The 23,085-nt window shown below is 42.9% G+C and overlaps 1 protein-coding gene across 5 annotated transcripts in view; it reads right to left on the reverse strand.

The window, feature by feature from the left end:
• The window catches only part of MBNL3 (muscleblind like splicing regulator 3), a 233,956-nt gene that overhangs the window by 21,836 nt on the left and 189,035 nt on the right, over positions 1-23,085 (reverse strand). For all 5 annotated transcript variants that reach the window (XM_075323729.1, XM_075323726.1, XM_075323727.1 and 2 more), the window contains exons 5-6: positions 18,982-19,218; positions 31-181 (exon numbers count right to left, since the gene is read on the reverse strand). In XM_075323729.1, the coding sequence (XP_075179844.1) occupies positions 31-181; positions 18,982-19,218 (388 nt within the window). The remainder of the gene's footprint in view (positions 1-30; positions 182-18,981; positions 19,219-23,085) is intronic.

Below are 23,085 nucleotides of genomic sequence, written 5' to 3' on the forward strand. Positions count from 1 at the left end.
CATAGATGTAGCTAATGAAATGAATCTTACCTGTCGGGATGAATGCAGGTTGCTGTAACTGCATATTCGCTAGAGCCTGTTGGTAGTGGAAAACACTGGGGTTAAACATCGTGGTGGCCCCATTGCTTTTTTCAAGTGCTGGCCTCTTTGGTAAAGGTTGAAGTGCTCCAGGCTGCAGCGCCTGTGAATTAGGAAGGAATGATTGGCAAAAAAACCCCAAAGACCAGGAATAATACATATTCTGCATGCTTTAAATACAATCCAGGGCACATAATCACCTGCAAATGTATCATTTCTTAAAGACAGAACATATCATTATTTAAGGACATCACCGAGTAATTAAAACAAAAATCACAAAATGTTGGACGTAAGACTAGGAACCTTAATGAGGAAACATTGTGGGGTTTTACAAAGCTGATTACAGATTAGAAGGGGTTATTTTGTATGACATGCATTTGTGGACCACAGGATATCGCATTGTAATAAAGTCCCTATAGAACCCCCCTATATACTGATATCAGTTATTTTACGTGATTAAGGACTTTTAACTATCTGTTCTCCTAAAATTTCAGGCACTACAGTATACACCCTTAACTTTCCACATGTTGCCCACAATAAAAATTCAATTTCTCAAACCAAACTGCAACTCACATTACTACCACTAGGAGGCCACACGTCAACTAAAAACATTTCCCAAAAATACAGCAAAATTTGTGTTTCCAAAAATGTACATCTTTTACCACTCATCCTGGAAAACGTCAGGCCTAGAGTGAAAGGTTAGAAAGTACATCTATGGTATAAACTAATGATAAACGGGCAGGACCTATAGGGCTCTTTAGCCAGATCCACTTATGTCATATACAAAAACGCCCAGCTTATTGGCAAGATCTACAAACAGCAAAATAGGAAAGAACAGGGGGATAAAAAGTGTGGAACACAGAGCCAGATTCATTATTGCATTTACACTTTTTTATTGTCTATTTTTTTGGGACCTTTTTTGCCTATTTTTTTCTATTTTTCATTTGCACTTAATTCTTTTGTGTTTTTTGTTTTTTTTTGTTTTTCTTTTTTTAAAGCAAACCTGTCAGGTCCAATATGCACCCAGAACCACGGACAGATCTGGGTGCATATTACTGATCCCTGCCTAAAGCGGGCTTTACACGCTAAGATTTTGCTACCGAGATCTCGTTGGGGGTCACGGAATTTGTGACGCACATCCGGCCACTGTAGCGATCTCGTAGTGTGTGACTCCAAGGAGCGATTTTGGATCGTTGCAAAGACGTCAAAAATCGCTCCTCGTTGACATGGGGGTCCGCTCCCAATTATCGATACTATCGCTTTGCCGTTGTTGTTCCTCGTTCCTGCGGCAGTGCACATCGCTGTATGTGACCCCCGTAGGAACGAGGAACATCTCCTTACCTGCCGCCGGCCACAATGCGGAAGGAAGGAGATGGGCGGCATGTTCGTCCCGCTCATCTCCGCCCCTCCGCTGTCATTGGGCGGCCGCTTAGTGACATCGCTGTGACGCCAAACGGACCGCCCCCTTAGAAAGGAGGCGGTACGTCAGTCACAGCGACGTCGCTATGCAGGTAAGTATGTGTGACGCGGGTGCGCGATTTTGTGCGCGACGGGCAGCGATATGCCCGTTTCACACAAAAGATGGGGGCGGGTCGCATGCTGGCGATATTGGTACTGATATCGTAGCATGTAAAGCCACTCTAACCGTCCCTGTATCTAGTAGCATAGATAAAAGAATCTTTTGAAAAAGTATTTCTAAAGATTCCATAGGATATGCCAATGAGGCCAGGGACTAGTCACAAGGATGTTACTTCCCTTGGCTAGTTGTCACCCTTAGAATGTCAGCACACCCCTGTGGGCATGCTAACATGCTAATGAGTGCGCAGTGTCTGAGTATGGTCGCACTCAGCTATCTGCTGCCATCGCTGGACTACGGCCCAGTGCGCGTGATCCTGGACTTTCGGCCAGGCGCACAACATAAATTTGAAGCCAGGACACATACACCCGGCATCATAGTGCGCATGACCGAAAGCCCGGGATCATACGCACTGAGCCAAAATCCAGCATCGGGTGCAATGGCAGCAGAGGTGAGAGATCATCATCCTCTGACACTGCGTATTCATTAGCATGTTAGCGCGCTCACAGGGGAATGTTTAGATGCTAAGGTGGCTGACTATCCAAGGGAAGTAACGCCCTTGCGACTAGTCCCTGGCCTCATTAGCATATCATATCGGATCTTTAGAAATACTTTTTCTAATGATCTCTTTTATCTATGCAACTAGATACAGGGACGGATAGGCAGGGATTAGCAATATACACCCAGAACTGCTCGTGATTCTGGGTGCATATTGCACCTGACAGGTTCCCTTTAAAGTTGACTAGTTGGCCTGGCTTACTTATGTTATTTCTTTATTTTTCTTTATGTTCACCTTTGTGGGCGGGGTTTGGAGTTTCTTGATGTTTTCAGCCAATTCAAACAATTGTGATTTTTAAAAAAAGTTGCAGCATTTAAAGAGGACCAACCACCAGGATTCTCCTATATAAGCTAAAGCCAGTGCTATACTGGCACTATCATACTGATTCTATACATACCTTTAGTTGTGAGATCGGATGTATAGTTTCTGAAATATAGGCAAGTAAAGTTTGTGAAATGCACTGTTATTTGATGATAGGTGCTGCAGAATATCTAATAGGTGGGTCAGGTTTTGCTAGTTATTTCCGCCCCTATCTGCTGCCTATCCTTCCTTCCCCTGTCTCTGTTTTTACAGGGGGAGGGAGAAGGGAGGACGGAGCGGCGGTAGAAGGACAGGCAGCAGACAGGGGCGGGAATAACTAGCAAAACCTGACCCACCTATTAGATATTCTACAGCACGTATCATCAAGGAACAGTACATTTCACAAACTTTACTTGCCTGTATTTCAGTAAGTATACATCCGATCTCATAACTAAAGGTATGATTAGAATCAGCATGATTGCGCCAGTATAGCACTGCCTTTAGTTTATATAGGAAAATCCTGGTGGTTGGCCCTCTTTAAGCTCAAATCTACATCAGATTTTAAGTATGAAATATCTGTGCAAGTTGCATGACATTTTAGTGGAATTTGTGACTTTTTTGGCTCTAAAAAGGCACAAAAACAAGTAAAAGGCACAAATAAACAGTGTTTTTGCTTTTGTGCCAAAAGTCACAAACCATTTTTAAAGTTTTTGGTGAAAAAAAATCAATGAATACAAGATAAGAAAAATTAAAAGCGACTTTAAGAAGAAAACGAAAAAAGCTGTTTATCACCTTTGTGACTAGAGATCACTATCTACATCATTAATGACTTAATTATGTGTGCGGACATATAAAAAGATTCGGATGTGCATGAGGTATCCGTGACAACACTGCGTCTGCCAGAAATTAAGACAGGGAAGCTTATCAGGATCTCTAAGTAGTGCAGCCTCAAGCTTTGGGCCTGTAACTTCATCTCTCTATGTCCTATTCTATTACAGGTTACCTAGCAACCACTTCACTTCCAGTTTGTGTGGCCATGAACTGAGTACAAGGCCACAGGAAGGTTTATCTGTCATTTAACAAGATAACAACCAAGCGGTGTAAAATTACGGCACTTGGTCCAAGGCTTTAACTCCAGCCATGATAAATTTATGGTGCGGGGACCCTTAAGGCCCAGTCACACTAAACAACTTACCAGCGATCCCAACAACGATACAACCTGATAGGGATCGCAGGTAAGTTGCTAGGAGGTCGCTGGTGAGATGTCACACTAAGCGACGCTCCAGCGATCCCACCAGCAACCTGACCTGGCAGGGATCGCTGGAGCGTCGCTACACGGGTTGCTGGTGAGCTGTGACACAGGCAGATCTCACCAGCAACCAGTGACCAGCCCCCAGCGCCGCGTGGAAGCGATGCTGCGCTTGGTAACTAAGGTAAATATCGGGTAACCAACCCGATATTTACCTTGGTTACCAGCGCACACCGTTTTGCGCTGGCTCCCTGCACACCTAGCCACAGTACACATCGGGTTAATTACCCGATGTGTACTCTGCTACGTGTGCAGGCAGCAGGAGCCGGCTTCTGCGGACGCTGGTAACCACGGTAAACATCGGGTAACCAAGAAGCCCTTACCTTGGTTACCCGATGTTTACCGTGGTTACCAGCGTCCGCAGAAGCCGGCTCCTGCTGCCTGCACATTTAGTTGTTGCTGTCTCGCTGTCACACACAGCGATCTGTGCTTCACAGCGGGAGAGCAACAACTAAAAAATGGCCCAGGACATTCAGCAACAACCAGCGGCCTCACAGCAGGGGCCAGGTTGTTGCTGGATGTCACACACAGCAACATCGCTAGCAACATCGCTGCTACGTCACAAAAGTTGTTCCTTAGCAGCGATGTTGCTAGCGATGTTGCTTAGTGTGACGTGGCCTTTAGGAGAAGACTGAAGCAGTTTATTACAGCTTCTGTCTTCTATTTTCCAAGCTAGGTAGTGTTCAGTGAAATACATAGTCTTCAGAAGGCTCAGGTCTGCAGATGCTCCTGTAAGACCTGGCGATCAATTGATTGCTGGGTCTCTGAAGGCAGAGCTGTGGGGTTCTAGCTCTGCCACTGACACATGGCACAGCAGATGGCTGCTTCCCCCTGTAGTGAGGGTTCCTATGAATGCCGCAGATTCAATAAGGGGTAACAAAAAAAAAGAAGTTTCCCATACATCTTCTATGTCCTCTTGCTTGACAAATTATGGAAACCCCCCACCCCCAAACTATACATTAGGTATCTTCAAGACCCTAATAACCTTGAAAATTAAGTTGAAGTGTTTTTTGGCGTGAAATGTGTACAGTATATAAAAAAAACAGTGCTAAAAATATAGGCAATGACTTGTACAGCCAAAAAAATTATGTAAGGGATTTTTAAAAATAAATAAATAAAATATTGCCTTTCATTAAAGGCAATCTGTCAGCAGGTTTTTGCTACCTCAATTGAGAGCAGTATGATGTAGGAAAAGATATTCTGAATCCAACGATGTATCACTTAAATTACTGGCTGCAGTGGTTCTGACACTGAGTTTTTAGATTTAGCCATGTAGCAGAGCTGAGAAAGCTGCCCCTGCCCACACCAGGCTTTCTACATACAATGTATATAGACAGTGAGCTACTTATCACAGCAGGGGGCATACCGGACTAGCTGTCCTAGTCCAGCAATGATAAGCTGCTGAAGCTATAAAGGTAAACAACTGAACACATTGTCATAAGAAATGCATGGCTGAAATCTGTGTCATCCCCTAAAGCATGCCGTTTTTAGATTACATAGCAAAAACCTGCTGACAGATTCCCAGTCAAGCCTAGTCACTAAGAGGTGTTAAATGCACTGCAACTCTATACCTGCATATTTGTGAATAAAAAACCCCAAAACATTATCTAGGGAAATGTGTTCCTTATTTTCTGAAATAAAAATGTAAATTACCCCTAAAACTCAAACCTTACATTTCTAAATTTACGGTAGATACTGAAAATCTAGCTAAATGGATGTTATGAAGGTGATATGAGACTTTTCAGTCCTTGCTCTTCTTCCCAGATATGAGGTTGTGTGGGCATCCTGCGTCATCTGGTTTCTGCCAATCTATTGCCTGGCTCTTCTGTGCTTTCCTATGTAAACAAGTTTAATGGAAACACGAATAATGGGTCTAGGAGGAATAGTGTTTTCACTAAACATTAGTCTGACCTTGAAAAAAGCTGGAAGTGAATGTGAAATATTAAATAGAAGTTTAGTTAAAAAAATAAGTTTATTTCTCTGTTTTTCTATTACACTACATTTTCTCAGCGGGGCTTCATGTAAAACAAATGTCCCTTTTTAGTATATCACAACTTGCTGAGCTGCTGAGCAACCCACTGGGCTTATTATTAGTTTTGGGAATAAACCTTTAGGATATCCTATTTTGATCTTTCTTAGTATGCACGTTATTAGTAGGTGGAATAGCGGTAACAATTCTTACAAGTTCCATTTTTTTTTTAATATTTTGAGGATATTTTTCATGCGCAGAAGAATCTAAACTAATAAGAAGCATTAAGAGTTGGAGGCTGTTTTCTACACTCTCTTTAGCTAGAAGGGCACTTCAATGGTGACATAATGTTAGGAAACCGAGCAAAAGGTTTTAAATCTATCTTGTAGGCCACCACCAGAGAAATCAAGCATTAAAAAAGTTTTAGACCAATTAAAAAGGTTGTCCACTACTTTTACATGGATTGCTTATCCCTAGGATAAGGCCATCAACATTTGATTGGCCAGGGTGCGACACCCGGCACCCCCACCGATCAGCTGTTTTTGGTGCTGGTGACTGCAGCAGATAGCTGGAAATCCTGAGTTCCGGAACTGGCCTATCAACTGATAGTGACCGAAGCCAGGTACTGAACATCCGCCTTCCTTTGAAATCAATAGAAGGCGCATGTTTAGTATGCTATCAGAAGACGGGGCAGCTCCGGAACGGAACATTTCCACCTGCTGATGCCGCCGGCACTGAGAACAGCTGATCGGCAGGGTGTGGGGCGTCGAACCCCGGCCAATCAGTCATTGATGACCGATCCTAAGGATAGGTCATCATTGTAAAAGTAGTGGACAACCGCTTTACGTTTGTAGTGTATAGCAATAGATGCTATGTGTAGCAGTTTACCATAATTGTTTCATGGCCGTTCATGAAAAATAATAAACCCCTGTTGAAAACATGAAAACATGATATCCTGTGGACCACAAACATATGTTTATCAGATTAACAACTATATTGGACATGCACTAAGTTTGACATCGCTGCATTTTACTTCCCTTTCCAAGGTATTTACTCGATATAAAACCCAGATTAATGAGCTGGTGGCGTATGTTTACTACCATTATCTCTGCCCAGATGTCAGTTACGTATCGCTAGATCATGGGCCAAGACTAATTTGTGGTCCAAAATATATTTTATGCCATACTGGTGCAAAAGGAGACACAACCAAGCAGCAAAATGGAGCAGATCACTTGGTGCAGGACCAATAGATAGAAAGCGAGTGAGTCTAATACACGGAGAGACAATATGAAATGATGAAAGGAACGGACAATGTAAACCTCAGGGCATCTCTTGTGGAAGGTGAAAAGCCTAGTTTGCAGTCAAATGTTGTATGGGAGATAGAGAGCTAGAGTAATATAGATAAGACCAACAAATGGAGACAAATACTGTAGATGTATATGAAAGAGACAGATATCACAATTCTAATTATATGGTAATTATTTAAAGCAAGATGTAAAGAAAGAGTGATATAATAAATAGCTAGAATATATCGGTAGGTATTAGATGTCACATACCTATGTATATATATATATATATATATATATATATATATATATATATATGTATATATATATATATATTAATTATATATGTGTGTTTACATATATACATATATATATATATCTATATATATATATTTATATATGACATATGTGATAACTATATCAGATATATAGATATAACTGATATAATTTTACTTTATTTTATATATTTTATATTTATTATTTATTCTTTATTATTTAATTTTTTATTTTTATTATTTACTATTTATTGTACGATTTATTAAATATATACTGAATACATGTGTGTATATATATATATATATATATATATATATATAATATATTATATTATATATTTATAATATCAGTATATTGATAAGTATCAATTAATATATTCTCTCACATCCTAAAACTGGATAGGTACATAGTTACAGTGGATATAAAAAGTCTGCACACCCCTAAAATGCCCAGTTTTTGGCCTGTGAAAAAAAATCCTCCCAAAAAGAATAATTTCAGGTCTTTTTCCACATTAAATCAACCAACACATTATTCCAACTAAAGTCATTTTGAGGAAAAAAATAAAAACAAAACTAAAAAAATATTGGTGGTTGTATAAAGGCTGCTTTACACGCAGCAACATCACTAGCGATAGCACCCGCCCCCGTCGTTAGTGCGACATTTTTTGATTGCTGCCGTAGCGAACATTATCGCTACAGCAGCGTCACACGTACATACCTTTTCAGCGACGTCGCTGTGACCGCCGAACAATTCCTCCTTCAAGGGGGAGGTGCGTTCGGCATCACAGCGGCGTCACTAAGCGGCTGGCCAATAGCAGAGGAGGGGCTGAGATGAGAGGCCGGAACATGCCGCGCACCTACTTCCTTCCTCATTGCCGGTGGACGCAGGTAAGGAGATGTTCGTCGCTCCTGCGGTGTCACACATAGCAATGTGTGACGCCGCAGGAACGACGAACAACCAGCGGCATGCACCACCAACGATATTATGAAAAGGAGCAATGTGTCAACGATCAACGATTTTTGCCGTTTTTGCGCTCATTGATTGTTGCTCCTTGGTGTCACACGCTGCGATGTTGCTAACGGCGCCTGATGTGCGTCACTAACGACGTGACCCCGACGATATATCGGTAGCGATGTCGCAGCGTGTAAAGCACCCTAAAGTGTACCTCCAAATGAGAAAAATAATGGCTTCGGCAGATGAAGTATAGAATGGGCCAACAAAGCCATGGCATGGCCCAAGTTTGGAATGGCCCAACAGAGCCAAGACCTGCATCCAATTGAAAATCTGTATTTGACCTGAAGAAGGCGCTGTGCACAGGAGATCACCCCTGCAACCTGACAGATGTGGAGCTACTATATAGAAGACTGAATTTCTAGATGCCCTATGCTAATAGACACTTACAAAACGGCTCATCATATTGTAAATTCAAAGGGTATTTTGACAAAATATTAGTTTTAGGATTGTGACTATGTATGCAAGCAAGTTATTCTTAATTTTTCTTTTTTGCACCCAAATTTTTTTTTAGTTTGTTTTTCAATTGATTTGTGCAAATTATAGTTGATATTAAAGGTAAGGTGTCGCGTTTTTTTATTTTTGTATTAAAAATAGTGATTATGAAATCAAGCATTTTTAATACAAAATGAAAATCGCAGCTTATTTAGTTTTTATTTAATTCTAATTTTACTGAAGGCACTGGGGGCCATGCTGGATTTGCTGTGTGTGTAACAACAGTTACTCACTCCTTTGTGGTAGCCCCTGTGCATAGAGAACAGTGGTCGGGATCCGACCCCATCAATTACGTTACAGTGGGCGTGTGCTGTGACCTGGACATGCCCCCTGGGCTGTCCAGATCACAGCACAGAGAGGAGATCACAGTGTAGACTGTTTGCTCCACTGTACCCCTGTCAACCGCCGGGATGTGTGAGTACGGGCCGCCTACCCTCCCCTCCCCCCGTTACCATCTCTAATAACACCCAATCCCTCCACTCTCCCCAACTCCCGCTCTGCCCCCGCTAATGCTACCACCGCTGTTACCCTCACCGTTACCGTCTCCGATGACACCCCATCCCTCCGCTCTCCCCAGCCCCTGCTCTGCCCCCACTACTGCTACCGCTGCACCTCCCTCCGCCGTTACCGTCTCCAATGACACCCCCTCCCTTCGCTCTCCCCAGCCACCGCTCTGGCCGCCGCTGCTGTGTGTGTGTGTGTGCCATTGCATGTGAGTACCGCCGCTGCTACCACTGCTACTGTTTGCACGGCTGTGTATCTAATCCTCTCCTGTGTGATACTGTCTGCACAGCTGTGTATCTAATCCTCTCCTGTGTGATACTGTCTGCATGGCTGTATATCTAATCCTCTCCTGTGTGATACTGTCTGCAGGGCTGTGTATCTAATCCTATCCTGTGTGATACTGTCTGCATGGCTGTGTATCTAATCCTCTGTGTGATACTGTCTGCACGGCTGTGTATCTAATCCTCTCCTGTGTGATACTGTCTGCACGGCTGTGTATCTAATCCTATCCTGTGTGATACTGTCTGCACAACTGTGTATCTAATCCTCTCCTGTGTTATACTGTCTGCTGAGCCGTGTATCTAATCCTATACTGTGTGATACTGTCTGCTGAGCTGTGTATCTAATCCTGTCCTGGGTGATACTGTCTGCTGAGCCGTGTATCTAATCCTATCCTGTGTGATACTGTCTGCTGAGCTGGGTATCTAATCCTATCCTGTGTGATACTCCTGCTGTCCTTGGTGACACTTTAGACATTTCTGGTCACCAACAAAATGGCTCTGCACTGTGTCCCTACATGTCATTCTCTGTTATCTGTTGTAAACACTCAGATTGGGAGGGGGGAGGCGTGCCATCACACGCAGGAGAGCAGACTCCGCCCACTTTACTGCAGCTGTAATCTGAGCTTCTTATACAGTGGGATTTCTGTAGGATTTCAGAAGCTGCTCCCCCTAGTGTTTAACAATGGAAACAGTGGACAATATCAAACTTTTTTTTTTTTTTATATTTTGCTCAATTAAAAAAAAATAATAATATTTAAACAAAACATTAAAAGACTATTACTTTACATTTTTTCAGTTATTGAAATTTTTATTCTGACGATACATTCCCTTTAAAGGTGGATAAAGTTGAAAATTCATTCTTCTTTGTATGTTTTTTTTTTCATGACAAAAATCTGGTATTTTAAAAGGGTGTGTGTAGACTTTTTATAGCCACTGTAAATAGATAGGTAAATAGTTAACAGAGAGAGACAGAGGAAAAAAAATAATAAAAAAATTAAAAAAATATATATATATATACTTCCAATGTGTGTATAGATAAAATGTTGATGGTACATTATAATCCTTTACCATTATGGACTATTGTGAAATGAAAACAAGCTGCAAACCAGGAGACATTATCAAAAGTATATAATCATGTAGATAACACAAACATGTACGTTAAGGGAAATCCATGCACTTAAAGATGGTCACATGCAAAGCAAGAAGGTCATAGGTCCAAGTACCAGGTCAAGGGTGGCCTTGAGGGGTCGCTTCAGTGATGTAACAGCTGGCTGAGTCTTAATTAGCAGGCAGGGAGCACATGATGGCAATGGCCAAAAGGGGTCAAGCACAACAACATAAACAGCAAGCAGAGGCGTGTCATAAGAAGAGCGACATGGTGGACAGGTGAAAAAGAAAAAAAAAAAAAGAATGCATTATATATTGTATCATAACTACACATGCACGTGATGACAACTATTGTTAATGCATTAGAATAAAATACAACAGGCTTCATTATAGTTTTATGAAAAGCAGCAACCTAATATACTATATATAGAGAATGTTGTAGTATAAATACTTTTCAAAAACAACATTAAGGGTATGTCCACCTTAAAAGCAAAAACAAAAAAATAAACAAAAACCTTTAAAGGGAACCTTAAGTGCTGGGGCCACCACCAGTGAGACCTTATATACAGTATTCCAGGATACTGTATATAAGAGCCCAGGCCGTGCTGTATCATGTAAAAAACACTTTTATAATATTCACCCAGGGGGCAGTCCGGTCCAATGGGTGTCGCTGCTCTTGGTTCAGCGCCTCCTCTCTTCTTGTGATCGCCGAACTCCTGTCCAGCTCTGTGTGCATGATGCGTCCTGTGTCATTTACACAAAGGCCTCCATTGGCTCATGCGCATGGACATTGATGTGTTCTGCGTCATTTACACAAAGGACTCCATTGGCTCCTGCGCATGCGCACTTTGATGTGTCCTGCGTCATTTACACAAAGGCCTCCATTGGCTCCTGCGCATGCGCACTTTGCTGTGTCCTACCTCATTTACATAGAGGCCTCCATTGGCTCCTGCGTATGCGCACTTGAATGTGTCCTACCTCATTCACATAGAGGCCTCCATTGGCTCCTGCGCATGTGCACTTTGATGTGTCCTACGTCATTTACAGAGAGGCCTCCATTGGCTCCTGTGCATGCGCACTTTGATGTGTCCTGCATAATTTACACAAAGGCCTCCATTGGCTCCTGTGCATGCGCACTTTGATGTGTCCTGCGTCATTTACATAGAGGCCTCCTTTGGCTCCGCGCATGCGCAATTTAATGTGTCCAACGTCATTCACATAGAGGCCTCCGTTGGCTCCGCGCATGCGCACTATGCTGTGTCCTACCTCATTTACATAGAGGCCTCCATTGGCTACTGCACATGCGCACTTTGATGTGTCCAAAGTCATTCACATAGAGGCCTCCATTGGCTCCTGCGCATGCGCACTTTGATATGTCCTGCTGAGGACAGCTCAGAGTATTGTTGTGCACATGCACGGACCATCTTTGACCTTTTTTCACGCCTATGCATTACAATACTTTGCTCTGCCCTTAGCAAGGCAGATAAAAGTGCGCCTCTGCAGGAGTGCGATAAAGGCATCTGTGTAAATGAGGCACAACATGATAGGGCTGAGGACAGTGGTCCCACAAGATGGAGGAGGCACCGGATCGAGAGCAGCGGCACTCATTGGACCGGAACCACCACCTAGGGGAGTATAATGAAGTTTTTAATGTTATACAGAGCAGCCTGCGCTCTTATATACAGTATTCTAGAATGCCGTATATAACGGCTCACTGGTGGTGATCACAGCTCATTAGGGAAAAAGCTGGTGACAGGTTCCCCTTAAAGCTTGCCTATGAATATAACCTGCAAACAAAATTGAGAAACTTTGTAACTACACTATTAACTTATCGTGCACTGATTCAGAATTCCAGTTTTATTATACTTCAGAGCTGTATTTGTAGTTCTGCCAGTTGCTAATGAAGATAATTAAAAAGATTGTCACATACAGTATGTGCCTTAGTTGAGCTCATAGGCCATGTTTCTACATGCAAGAATGCTGGGGGGGTTTTGTACACCTAAATACACAACAGCAATTGAGTTTTTGTTGCTTTCTTCATACGTTTCTATTTTTTGTTGCATTTTGTAGATTTAGTGCATTGTTTTTAATGTACTTATTTAGTCCACATTGAAACATAATTGCAATTTTATGGGCATTTTTCCCCCCAGAATCCTTATAAACATCTATGGGGAAAAAGATGTGCAAAAAACCCAATGTCTATAAATGTATAGCGGGCACGAGTTTTCAAGAAACAATTTTGCTTGAACTATTGTTTTTTATATATGTACTATTATTGTTTATTTATTTTACTGTTGTGTATTTGCTAATTTTGTTTTCATCCTAGGTTTTGTCTGTTAAATGACCATAGTGTGAATGTGCACCTACACATTACAGTTATACCAGCAGGTGTTCCGACTCGTTTCTTTGGTTTTGTACTTTGTACTTACATGTGTGTGACTCCCCCTTTTTTGGGTTGAGCATTTTGTCTCTATATAGTTTTAAACTGACAGGTGCAAAACAGTCAGATTTGGTTCCTGCTCTGCCCCCTATTTTGAGGTCTGTGGACAAATAGCGAGGTGATCCACAAGAGTTAGGCTATGTGCCCACGGCAGCTTGTATTTGCGGATTTGTCCGCAGAAAACCTGCGAATTTTTCTGGATTTTCCAGATAAATCCGCAGGTTTTAGCATGTACAGTCACTCCCCATGTTATCCTATGGAACATGGGAAGTGCTGTGTCCACGCTGCGGAAAGTGCAGCCGCCAAACATGCTGCGGATGTCCGCATCCGCAGGTATAATTGCATGTCAATTATTCCTGCGGAATTACCTGCGGATGTCCCGGCCATCCGCTATGGAGATAGAGGCCGGGACGTCCGCAGGTAATTCGCATGAATTACCGCATGTTTCCCGTAGCTATTCCGCTAGAATCTCGCAGCTAAAAATAGCTGCGGACGCCGGCGGGCAGCTGCGGACGCCGGCGGGCAGCTGCGGACGCCGGCGGGCAGCTGCGGGAAACATGCGTATGTACCTGCGGATACATTCGCAAGTACGAGCGCCCGTGGGCACATAGCCTTAGGGATCATCCTGATTGGGGTACACCTTGTTGCGGCGGGATGGCTTTTACGCTCTTTTGATCAAAATTGTGTCAACTAAGTGCTCTATGTTATTTACTTATGCTACTTTCACGCATCAGTTTTTTGGCATCAGGCACAATCCGGCGTGTGCCTGATGCAACGGATCCGAAGCAAAATTTGCAAAAACGGATGCGCCGGAATACCGGATTTGTCAAAAAACGAATCCGGCGCATCCGTTTTGTCCATTTTTTTTGCCAGATCCGTTGTTACAATAAATTGGAGCATGCTCAGTTTAAAAAAAATGGATCCGGCGGCCGCATCCGTTTTTTACTGCATCGTGCTGGATCCGGCGTCCATAGGCTTCCATTGTAAATCACGCCGTATCGCGCCGGATGCGGTGCAATGTGTTTTTTTGTCAGAGACAAAAACGTTACAAGAGACATTCCATCTGGCTGCAAAAGCCGGATGCAACACAATGCCATCCAGCACAATCCGCGGCGCTAATACAAATCAATGGGAATAAAACGGATCCGGCGCCGGATCCGTTTTATCCGTTTTTTTCTCGATTGTGCCTGATGGAAAAAAACTGATGTGTGAAAGTAGCCTTACTGCAGGGTATTTGCTCATTTGTTTTTATCCTAGGTTTTGTCTGTTACATGTCTATAGTGTGAATATGCTCCTACATATTACACTTCTACCAACAGGTGTTCCGCCTCATTTCTTTGGTTTTGCTTTACTTGTTTTTTTTTGGGTTTATTTTTCCAGCTCGGTTTCAGGTTTTTTTTTTCTCACATCAAATACTGTGCCTGGTGTGTAAAATCTACACTTCTCAGGAAGCTTTGTGCTTTTGTAAAGCTGAGTACTGAAGCCTGTAGAAATGTAAATGCAGCTCTAGACTATAATACAGACTGGAGCAAGATAAGGAATGCATTATTATAAGGTACTTACATTTTTATGTAGAGTAACTCTATAAAATAGCCTGAAATAATAAAAGATGTTGAAAAAGTGGACATACCCTTTAATGGTGTTATTCAATTTGGATTCTGGAAGCACGAAACGTTTGCACTCTGTCAATTCAGTCCCCCATTGCTGATCTTGAAGAGCACAGCTAGGAAGGAGAATTTCAACTCCCATAGCCACTACATACATCATGTGTGTATATAATATAAATATAAATATATATTATACATATATATATGTATAGAAATATATATATAGATAGATAGAAATATATATATATATATAGATATATAACACACACACACACACGTGGCGCCCCTGAAGCTTCAGTCGCCACAGAGTACTGCACCTCTCCAGAGGTGCAGTATTAATCCCGGGTAAGGAGGAGGTCATTGCCGGTAAACACCACAATCCAAAACACACAGTTAGTTGCCCTCTCACCAGGACTGGGCTAGGGTAAAGACTTGGGATGTGGCCATCACTAATGTAGTGGACCCTCTGAACAGTGGATCAGGAAACCAGGGGGAGAAGCTTGAGAGAGTGGAGCAAGGCGACACACACACACACACACACACACACACACGATCAGTTTGTCAGCAACCAGGAAACAAGTGAGACGTAGGAGGACACGGTCGCTGAGGGGAGAGCTGCGCCATAGCTCCCTGAGGACTAAGCGCACACATCAGGTGCTGAGCCATGGGCTGGTGGGCTCTTCACGTCCCAACAGCAGAATCCACCAGGCAGAGGATTTCAAATCTTCTGGCCCACCTAAAGTTCCCAGGGCACAGCAGCATATAGAGCTCGGCGTCATGACCAACAAGGAACGGCACCAACTACGGACTCACGCTGCCTGATACGGGACAGGAACGGGGTCCATTGAAGGACCCGGGTCCCCGCGTGGCTTCAGGCCACTGGCCTTCAGGTTCTGGCCTCTAATGCTGAGGGGCATCAAGTTATCATCAATGACATGGAGATTATATCGGCCTCCTGATGAACCGCAAGGGGAAACGCGTTGAGGCTTAGTTCCTGCACATCAGAATGATAAGTAGCCCCCCTGATTTATTGTGCCCTGTTTTGTGAGCACTATTGAGCACTTTATTAATACGCACGTACACTTTTTTCTATTGAGTTAGGGTGAGTCAGGGGAGGCAAGGTTAAGTCAACGAGTGGGGGTGCCATATCGACTATATAGGGTGCCGACCTCCGCTGTTAGGTAGTGTACAGGAGGGAGGCTTCTATTGTAGGGCATTTATTATCTCTCCTCCCTCATCTGTGCACTAGTGAGTTTGTCTCGCTTTGGTATTGGTTTTGTTTGAATTATCTACTATTGTCTTGTATTTTAATATTTATCAATAAATGTATGTTTTTAGGAAGGTTTTTCACCGCTGGCACTGAAATCAGCTGATCAGGAGGTGCGGGGTGTGGGACCCCAGCCGATCAGACATGGAAGACCTATAGACCATCAATGTAAAAATAGTGGACAACTTCATCAATTTTTATGGGCCTGTTCTGTTTTTTTCCACAGATCATATATACTGTATATACGCATTATAGTCTATGCGACCGTTCACATGACTTTTTTTGTACCCGTACCCGCAGCAATTTTCTCATCGTTGGGATGGCTACATTTATTGATTCTCTCATCTTCATAGGGCAACGTCTCAGCTCCTCAAATTCAGTAATCGGGGACTGAATATTAACATAATGTATTAATCCAGCTAAGGGTAACATTAAGGGTTGCTGCTTTATGTTGCATGAAAAGCAATTTATGCTGATAAATAGCTACAAAAAAGTGCAGAAGACATTCCATGTGAATGATGGAGAACACAGAATAAATGTCACATAACATCATTTCTACATTTTATAAAGCAAAGCAATGAATTGAGAAATCATATAAAACCTTACTTATATGAATTTTCTAAACATTTCTAGTAAATACATTGACTCTCAAGAGGCTATATTTCCCTATAAGTACTCTGGTAATTAAAATAAGGGCAATACTGGATAAAAAAAGGCATCATTATGGAGATAGCACACCCTTTAGCATATGAGAAATCTAAAACTCCCAAAAATTGGAGGAGTCTCAACTTTTTTTTTTAATAAAACTGTTAAGGTTCATGGCACAATGTTACTTATTTAATATTTCCACTGTACATCCAATGTGTGTGAGGGGTGGGGGGGGACCCCATACAGTTTAGTATAGGTTCCAAGTAATGAGCTATGCCTTGACGTGGCTACTGGGCAGAAATGGCCATTTTTGTATTCTAAATATATAAATTTTTCCTAGATTTCCTTAAGCAGTAATGCATATCTATATTCTTACATTGATGGTTTTCATGCTTTATAATTTCAGAGTGCAAGTGTCTTTTTTTGTTATTATATGTCATTTTCAGTTTTGCACATGTTCAGACTGCATTTTGGGAGTGCTGTCAGTCTTTTTGTCTAGATTATAAAGTCATACCCTCTGTTTGTGCATCCATCCCCCATTAGCCACAGGTGATTTTATTCTTCAGTAGCAGGTTGCCTATACACATGGAGGTTTGTAACCCAGAGAGAGGTTTCAGTTAAGTGTAGGTTCCCAGTAAATGAGATATGCCTTGACGTGGCTACTGGGCAGATATAGAAATGGCCATTTTTTTATGCTAAATATCTCAATTTTTCCTAGATTTCCTTAAGCAATAATGCATATCTATATTGTTACATTCATTGTTTGCATGATTTAGCATTTCAGAGTGCAACTGTCCTTTTTTGTTATGTGTGGGGAAAAGTCTACTGTATATAGTTAGTAATAATGTAATAAAATATGACTTTACATTTGTGAACTTTAATACAATAGAAGTATAGACCTGTCCCTAGACATGGACTTGACAACCACTTCCACTACCTACATGGTTGGCTGCATTGAACAATGGTGCACAGATGAAACAATGGACTATACGGCATCTTTTGTATGTACTGTTTGCATGGGTTTCCTCCAGGAATCCTGGTTTCCACTCCAAAGACATACTGATAGATAAAAGGGACAGTAATGATGACGTCTGTAAAGCACGGTGGAATACAATGGTGCTAAATAAGTAAGCAAATAAATACGGAACAGCTGGGAAGGGATTGGACAAACACTACTGTGAGTAAAGGGAAGAGGCAATGGTTTGACTACCAGGGAAGAGGCAATGGTTTGACTACCAGGGAAGAGGCAATGGTTTGACTACCAGGGAAGAGGCAATGGTTTGACTACAATGGAATAAGAAATGGTTTGACTACGAGGGAAGAAGCAATGGTTTGACTACCAGGGAAGAAGCAATGGTTTGACTACCAGGGAAGAAGCAATGGTTTGACTACCAGGGAAGAAGCAATGGTTTGACTACCAGGGAAGAAGCAATGGTTTGACTACCAGGGAAGAGGCAATGGTTTGACTACCAGGAAAGAGGCAATGGTTTGACTACCAGGGAAGAAGCAATGGTTTGACTACCAGTGAAGAGGCAATGGTTTGTTAATGGTAGAGAGTAGAACTTGTTGTGAATGTAAATAGGGTCACTCATTACTGGGGAAAGGTGGTGGTCCGAATCAGATTCTTGAAGGAAAATAGAAGACTTAAGATTTTATGACATTCACATATCCTTAAATTCTCTTATGAAAGGACACCTATGGGAATATTATGGTATAAGATGTCATGGGTTTTTCTTTTAGTTAAAAATCATACTATGAGTGTAGACCATAAACAGATACGAGCAAAACCCAACATTTTTCGCCTCTGTGTTTAGATCTTTGTCACCCAAGGCTTCCATACAAACGTGTGGTGATTGGATGATTTATTAGGGTGTACTATGTTGCGTTTTTTCATTTAAAGAGTAAAAAATGCAACAAAATGATAAAAAAACACTGTTACTAGTCTTCCCCAGATCAAATAAAGGGAAGACTGCCTAGTTATCAGCGATATACAACCAGATGATTGATGCATCACTACATAACTAGGCACGCCTGCTCCTTAGACAGCGGGACGATAACCCCAGTAGTTGCCTTATTGGAAGCAATTACTAAAAAAGAAAGATCTTAAAATGCACTGTATTAATATGACATGATGGATGTATAAGTACCGCAAGACATGGTTTAAGACGACAAATACATACATGAACATCCTGCAAGAGTTACGTAGGTTTTAATTAGCCCCGTGACACCAAGACTCCGGAGAGACAGGGAGACAGGGTAAGCCCTTACCATCGCAGCTGCGGCTGTTTGGTTCACCTGGTGCTGAGCTGCCTTTATTTTGGCTTGCAGGTGTGCAGGGGGGTGAAAGTACTTGCATTTCTCCCTAGAGCATCGGCCTTTGATGTAATCCATGCAAACAGTTACAGTATTCTCATTGGTGTCAATCATGGCAATATCTATCGGATGCGCATAGCGGCAGTCATTCTCACCACGGGTGCAGTTCCCACGCTGGAATTCTCTACAAACCTGGAGGAGACATGATTTGCAATTAGAGAACTACTTATACTTATGTTGCAGAATAGATCAAATCATCCAGTTCTAGTAATTTGTCCCAATTTACGAAACAAAAGTTAGGGGGCTTTACACGCAGCGATATCGCTGGTGAAAGCACCCGCCCCCGTCGTTTGTGTGTCACGGGCAAATCGCTGCCCGTGACGCACAATATTGTTAGGAGCCGTCACTCGGACTTACCTGACTAGCGACGTCGCTTTGGCCGGCGAACAGCCTCCTTTCTAAGGGGGCGGTTTGTGCGGCATCACAGCGGCGTCACTAAGCGACCGCCCAATAGAAGCGGAGGGGCGGAGATGAGCAGCCGTAACATCCCGCCCACCTCCTTCCTTCCTCATTGCCGGCGGCCGCTGGTAAGCTGTAGTTCGTCGTTCCCGAGGTGTCACACGTAGTGATGTGTCCTGCCTCGGGAAAACGACGAACAACCTGCGTCCTCAACAATCAATGATTTTTTGAACATGAACGACGTGTCAACAATGGACGATTTGATGAGTATCTTCCATTGTTAACGGCCGTTCGTTGGTGTCACACACAACAACATCGCTAACAATGCCAGATGTGTGTCATGGAATCTGTGACCCCGGCGATATATCGCTGCGTGTAACGGGGCCTTTAGGGTACGCTCACTTGCAATTTATTTTTTGTGGATCTTTAAAGAATCCACTGCAACATCCATGTAAAAAAACAACCCCTCCATGCAAATATAAGTTGACTGCATTCCAGAAGAAAATTTAATGTTTGTTATATTTAATCACCCACGTCATTATTTGTTGACAGTACAGTATAGTACCAATTTGAAGTAAGTGCAGGACAAAACCTGTGAACCCCAGACAAAGCATATATGCGAAACGCATATCGGTAGGTCACAACTCAGAGGAGACCAACCGGAGCAGCACTGGAAATGGATGAAAATGCAGAAGCGGGTGTATAAGACAGGGGGCAGGGGACTTAGATTAGAAGCACCACTCCAGCAGGGAATCGAAGATAATATCTTCTAACTATATTATCCGTATACCTGGCTGCAATAGTGCCCGTGGTTTGAGCAGCATGAATCAATTGACAGGTTCCCATTAACCGTTGTGAGGTAGCACGGTCGGCTGCGCAGCAGAAGACACGGGATCCAGGCATTAAGGTTCACAGCACACGGTTTAATGTCCAAACAAAAGTCCACAACAATATACATGTGCCTCTCCAGCAGAGAACTCAGGGAGTTCTGATCACTCCCTCACACCCGGCACACCTGCCCTTTTTCCTGTTTCCATTTAACCCTTGCTTCAGCCTGTAGGGAAACAGCATTAACCCTAGAGTGGATTTACTTTCTATCATGGAGTGAGCACAACCGGGGCGAGACATACCGGCCGTCATAGATAACCCCGGTCACAGTCTCACACCGTCTACCTATAAAACAGCACCCATAATCTTCTATGGGCCTTATCATATTACTGTATACAGGTTTTATTTCTTATAGGCTCAAAAAGAATTTGTAATGGAAACAAAATGTGACGTGCCCCATGGCAAGCGGAATAATACAAATATTCCCAGAAGTGCGGATTCTAAAGCGGTGGTACATGGCCTGCCTATGGGTCTGTACTGTAAAAAGCCAATGCACGTGTTAGAATGGTGGACCTTACTATCGCGTTCCTACCCCCATGTATTGTAATATGAATGTCTTGCGTGTTTAGTAAATATTGTGTTACGTAAATTGAATTGTATTGTAATGTGATGTTTGCTTCTGTAATGTATAGTAATATGTAAGGTATAAAGTAGAGCAGTGATAACGTAATGTTAATGTAGGATGTTTAGTAAGGAAGCTCTGACCAGCAAAAGACAGTAGGGTCAGAAACAGTTAAGTGTTGGGACTAGAGATCGATCCTCGGATGGAGTGGGGCCAGACTATAGAAGCTGGAGCACCAATGCCTAGCAGCCAGGCCCCTCAACCATTAAGGTACTGGATGAGCTCTACTGGTGCAGAACTCTAGTGGCCAGGTCCCTTAACCGCCAAAGTATCGGTGAGCTCTACGGGTGCGGGATTCTAGTCGCCAGGCCCCTTAACCGCCAAGGTACCGGTGAGCTGTACTGGTGCGGGATTCTAGTGGCCAGGCTCCTTGATCACCAAGGTACCGGGCGTTCTCTACTGGTGCAGGACTTTAGTGGCCAGGCTCCTTAACTGTCAACGTACCAGATGATCTCTATTGGTGGTGTAAGACTCTACTGCCTAAGCTCCTTAACTGTCAAGGTACCGGATGATCTCTACTATTGCAGGATTCTAGTGGCCAGGCACCTTAACTGCCAAGGTACTGAATGATCTTTACTGAAGAGGGAAGAGTTCTGCCCAGCGCAAGAAGGAGACATACGTCAGTAAATTTCCAGGTGCTTTATTCTGCTTGGTTTCCAATAAAAACGGTCATATAAACATATGAACAGTTAAGACATAGTCCTCCATGGATAATGACACAACAGCAACGCGTTTCGGCTACTGGAGTGTAGCCTTTGTCAAGTGGCTTAACTATGTGAACTGAGTCCTCTTTATACCCATACATGAAAAAGTCCTCCAAACAAACAGATGCAGGTTCTTGCTGAAATCCTCAGAGTTAACCCATGATGGATCCACTGGCTCAAGATGTATCACAGCACATTACAGGTACATGGGTTCAAATACAATGATCTTTACTGGTGCAGGACTCTAGTGGCCAGGCTCCTTAACCGTCAAGGTACAGGATGATCTCTACTGGCAAGGCACCTTAACGGTCAAGGTATCAGGTGATCTCTACTGGTGCAGGACTCTAGTGGCCAGGCTCCTTAATTGTCAACGTACCAGATGATCTCTATTGGTGGTGTAAGACTCTAGTGGCCAAGCTCCTTAACTGTCAAGGTACTGGATGAGCTCTACTGGTGCAGGATTCTAGTGGCCACTCTGCTTACCCGTCAAGGTACTGGATGATCTCTACTGATGCAGGACTCTAGTGGTCAGACTCCTTTACTGTCAATGTACTGGATGATCTCTACTGATGCAGGTCTCTAATGGCAAGGCTCCTTAAACGTCAAGGTACCGGATGATACCAACTGGTGCAGGACTCCTTAGCAGTCAAGGTACCTGAAGATCTCTACTGGTGCAGGACTCTAGTGACCAGGCTCCTTAACAGTCAAGGTACCGGATGATTTCTACTGGCACAGGACTCTAGTGGCCAAGCTCCTTAACTGCCAAGGTACCAGATCATGTCTACTGATTCAGGACTCTAGTGGCAAGGCTCCTTAAACGTCAAGGTACCAGATGATCTGTACTGATTCAGGATTCTAGTGGCAAGGCTCCTTAAACGTCAAGGTACCGGATGATCTCTACTGGATTAGGACTCTAGTGGCCAAGCTCCTTAACCGTCAAGGCACCAGATGATCTCTACTGGTGCAGAGCTCTAGTGACCAGGCTCCTTAACCGTCAAGGTACTGGGTGGACCTTACTGTGAGCGTAGTCAACCAACCCAGGGTTTTCCCGTTAAGCGTTTGGGAGTGGTTCTAAATAGTAGCTACAACTAGAATATCTGATAAGCTGACATCGGTCATTTCCCGTTTGCATCCGATTGAAGAAATGCATCCTATACTTACATATACATGCCCGAAAGGTTTATGAAACAAGATGATTCATTTTCTTTTATGTCGGGAAGTGAAGTTTACATGTATGAATGACCTCTGCTGCATAGCAAAGCATTGAGGCTGTGACAAACATGAAAAATACTGTGCGTTTATATCCATAACGATATTATCTGTCTGTATACCCCATCATTTCCTACAAGCTAGTCATTATTATTATTACATTAAGCCTCCACTAAT

Source organism: Anomaloglossus baeobatrachus, chromosome 9 (genome assembly GCF_048569485.1).
Source record: "Anomaloglossus baeobatrachus isolate aAnoBae1 chromosome 9, aAnoBae1.hap1, whole genome shotgun sequence".
NCBI classification, from domain to species: Eukaryota; Metazoa; Chordata; class Amphibia; order Anura; family Aromobatidae; genus Anomaloglossus; species Anomaloglossus baeobatrachus.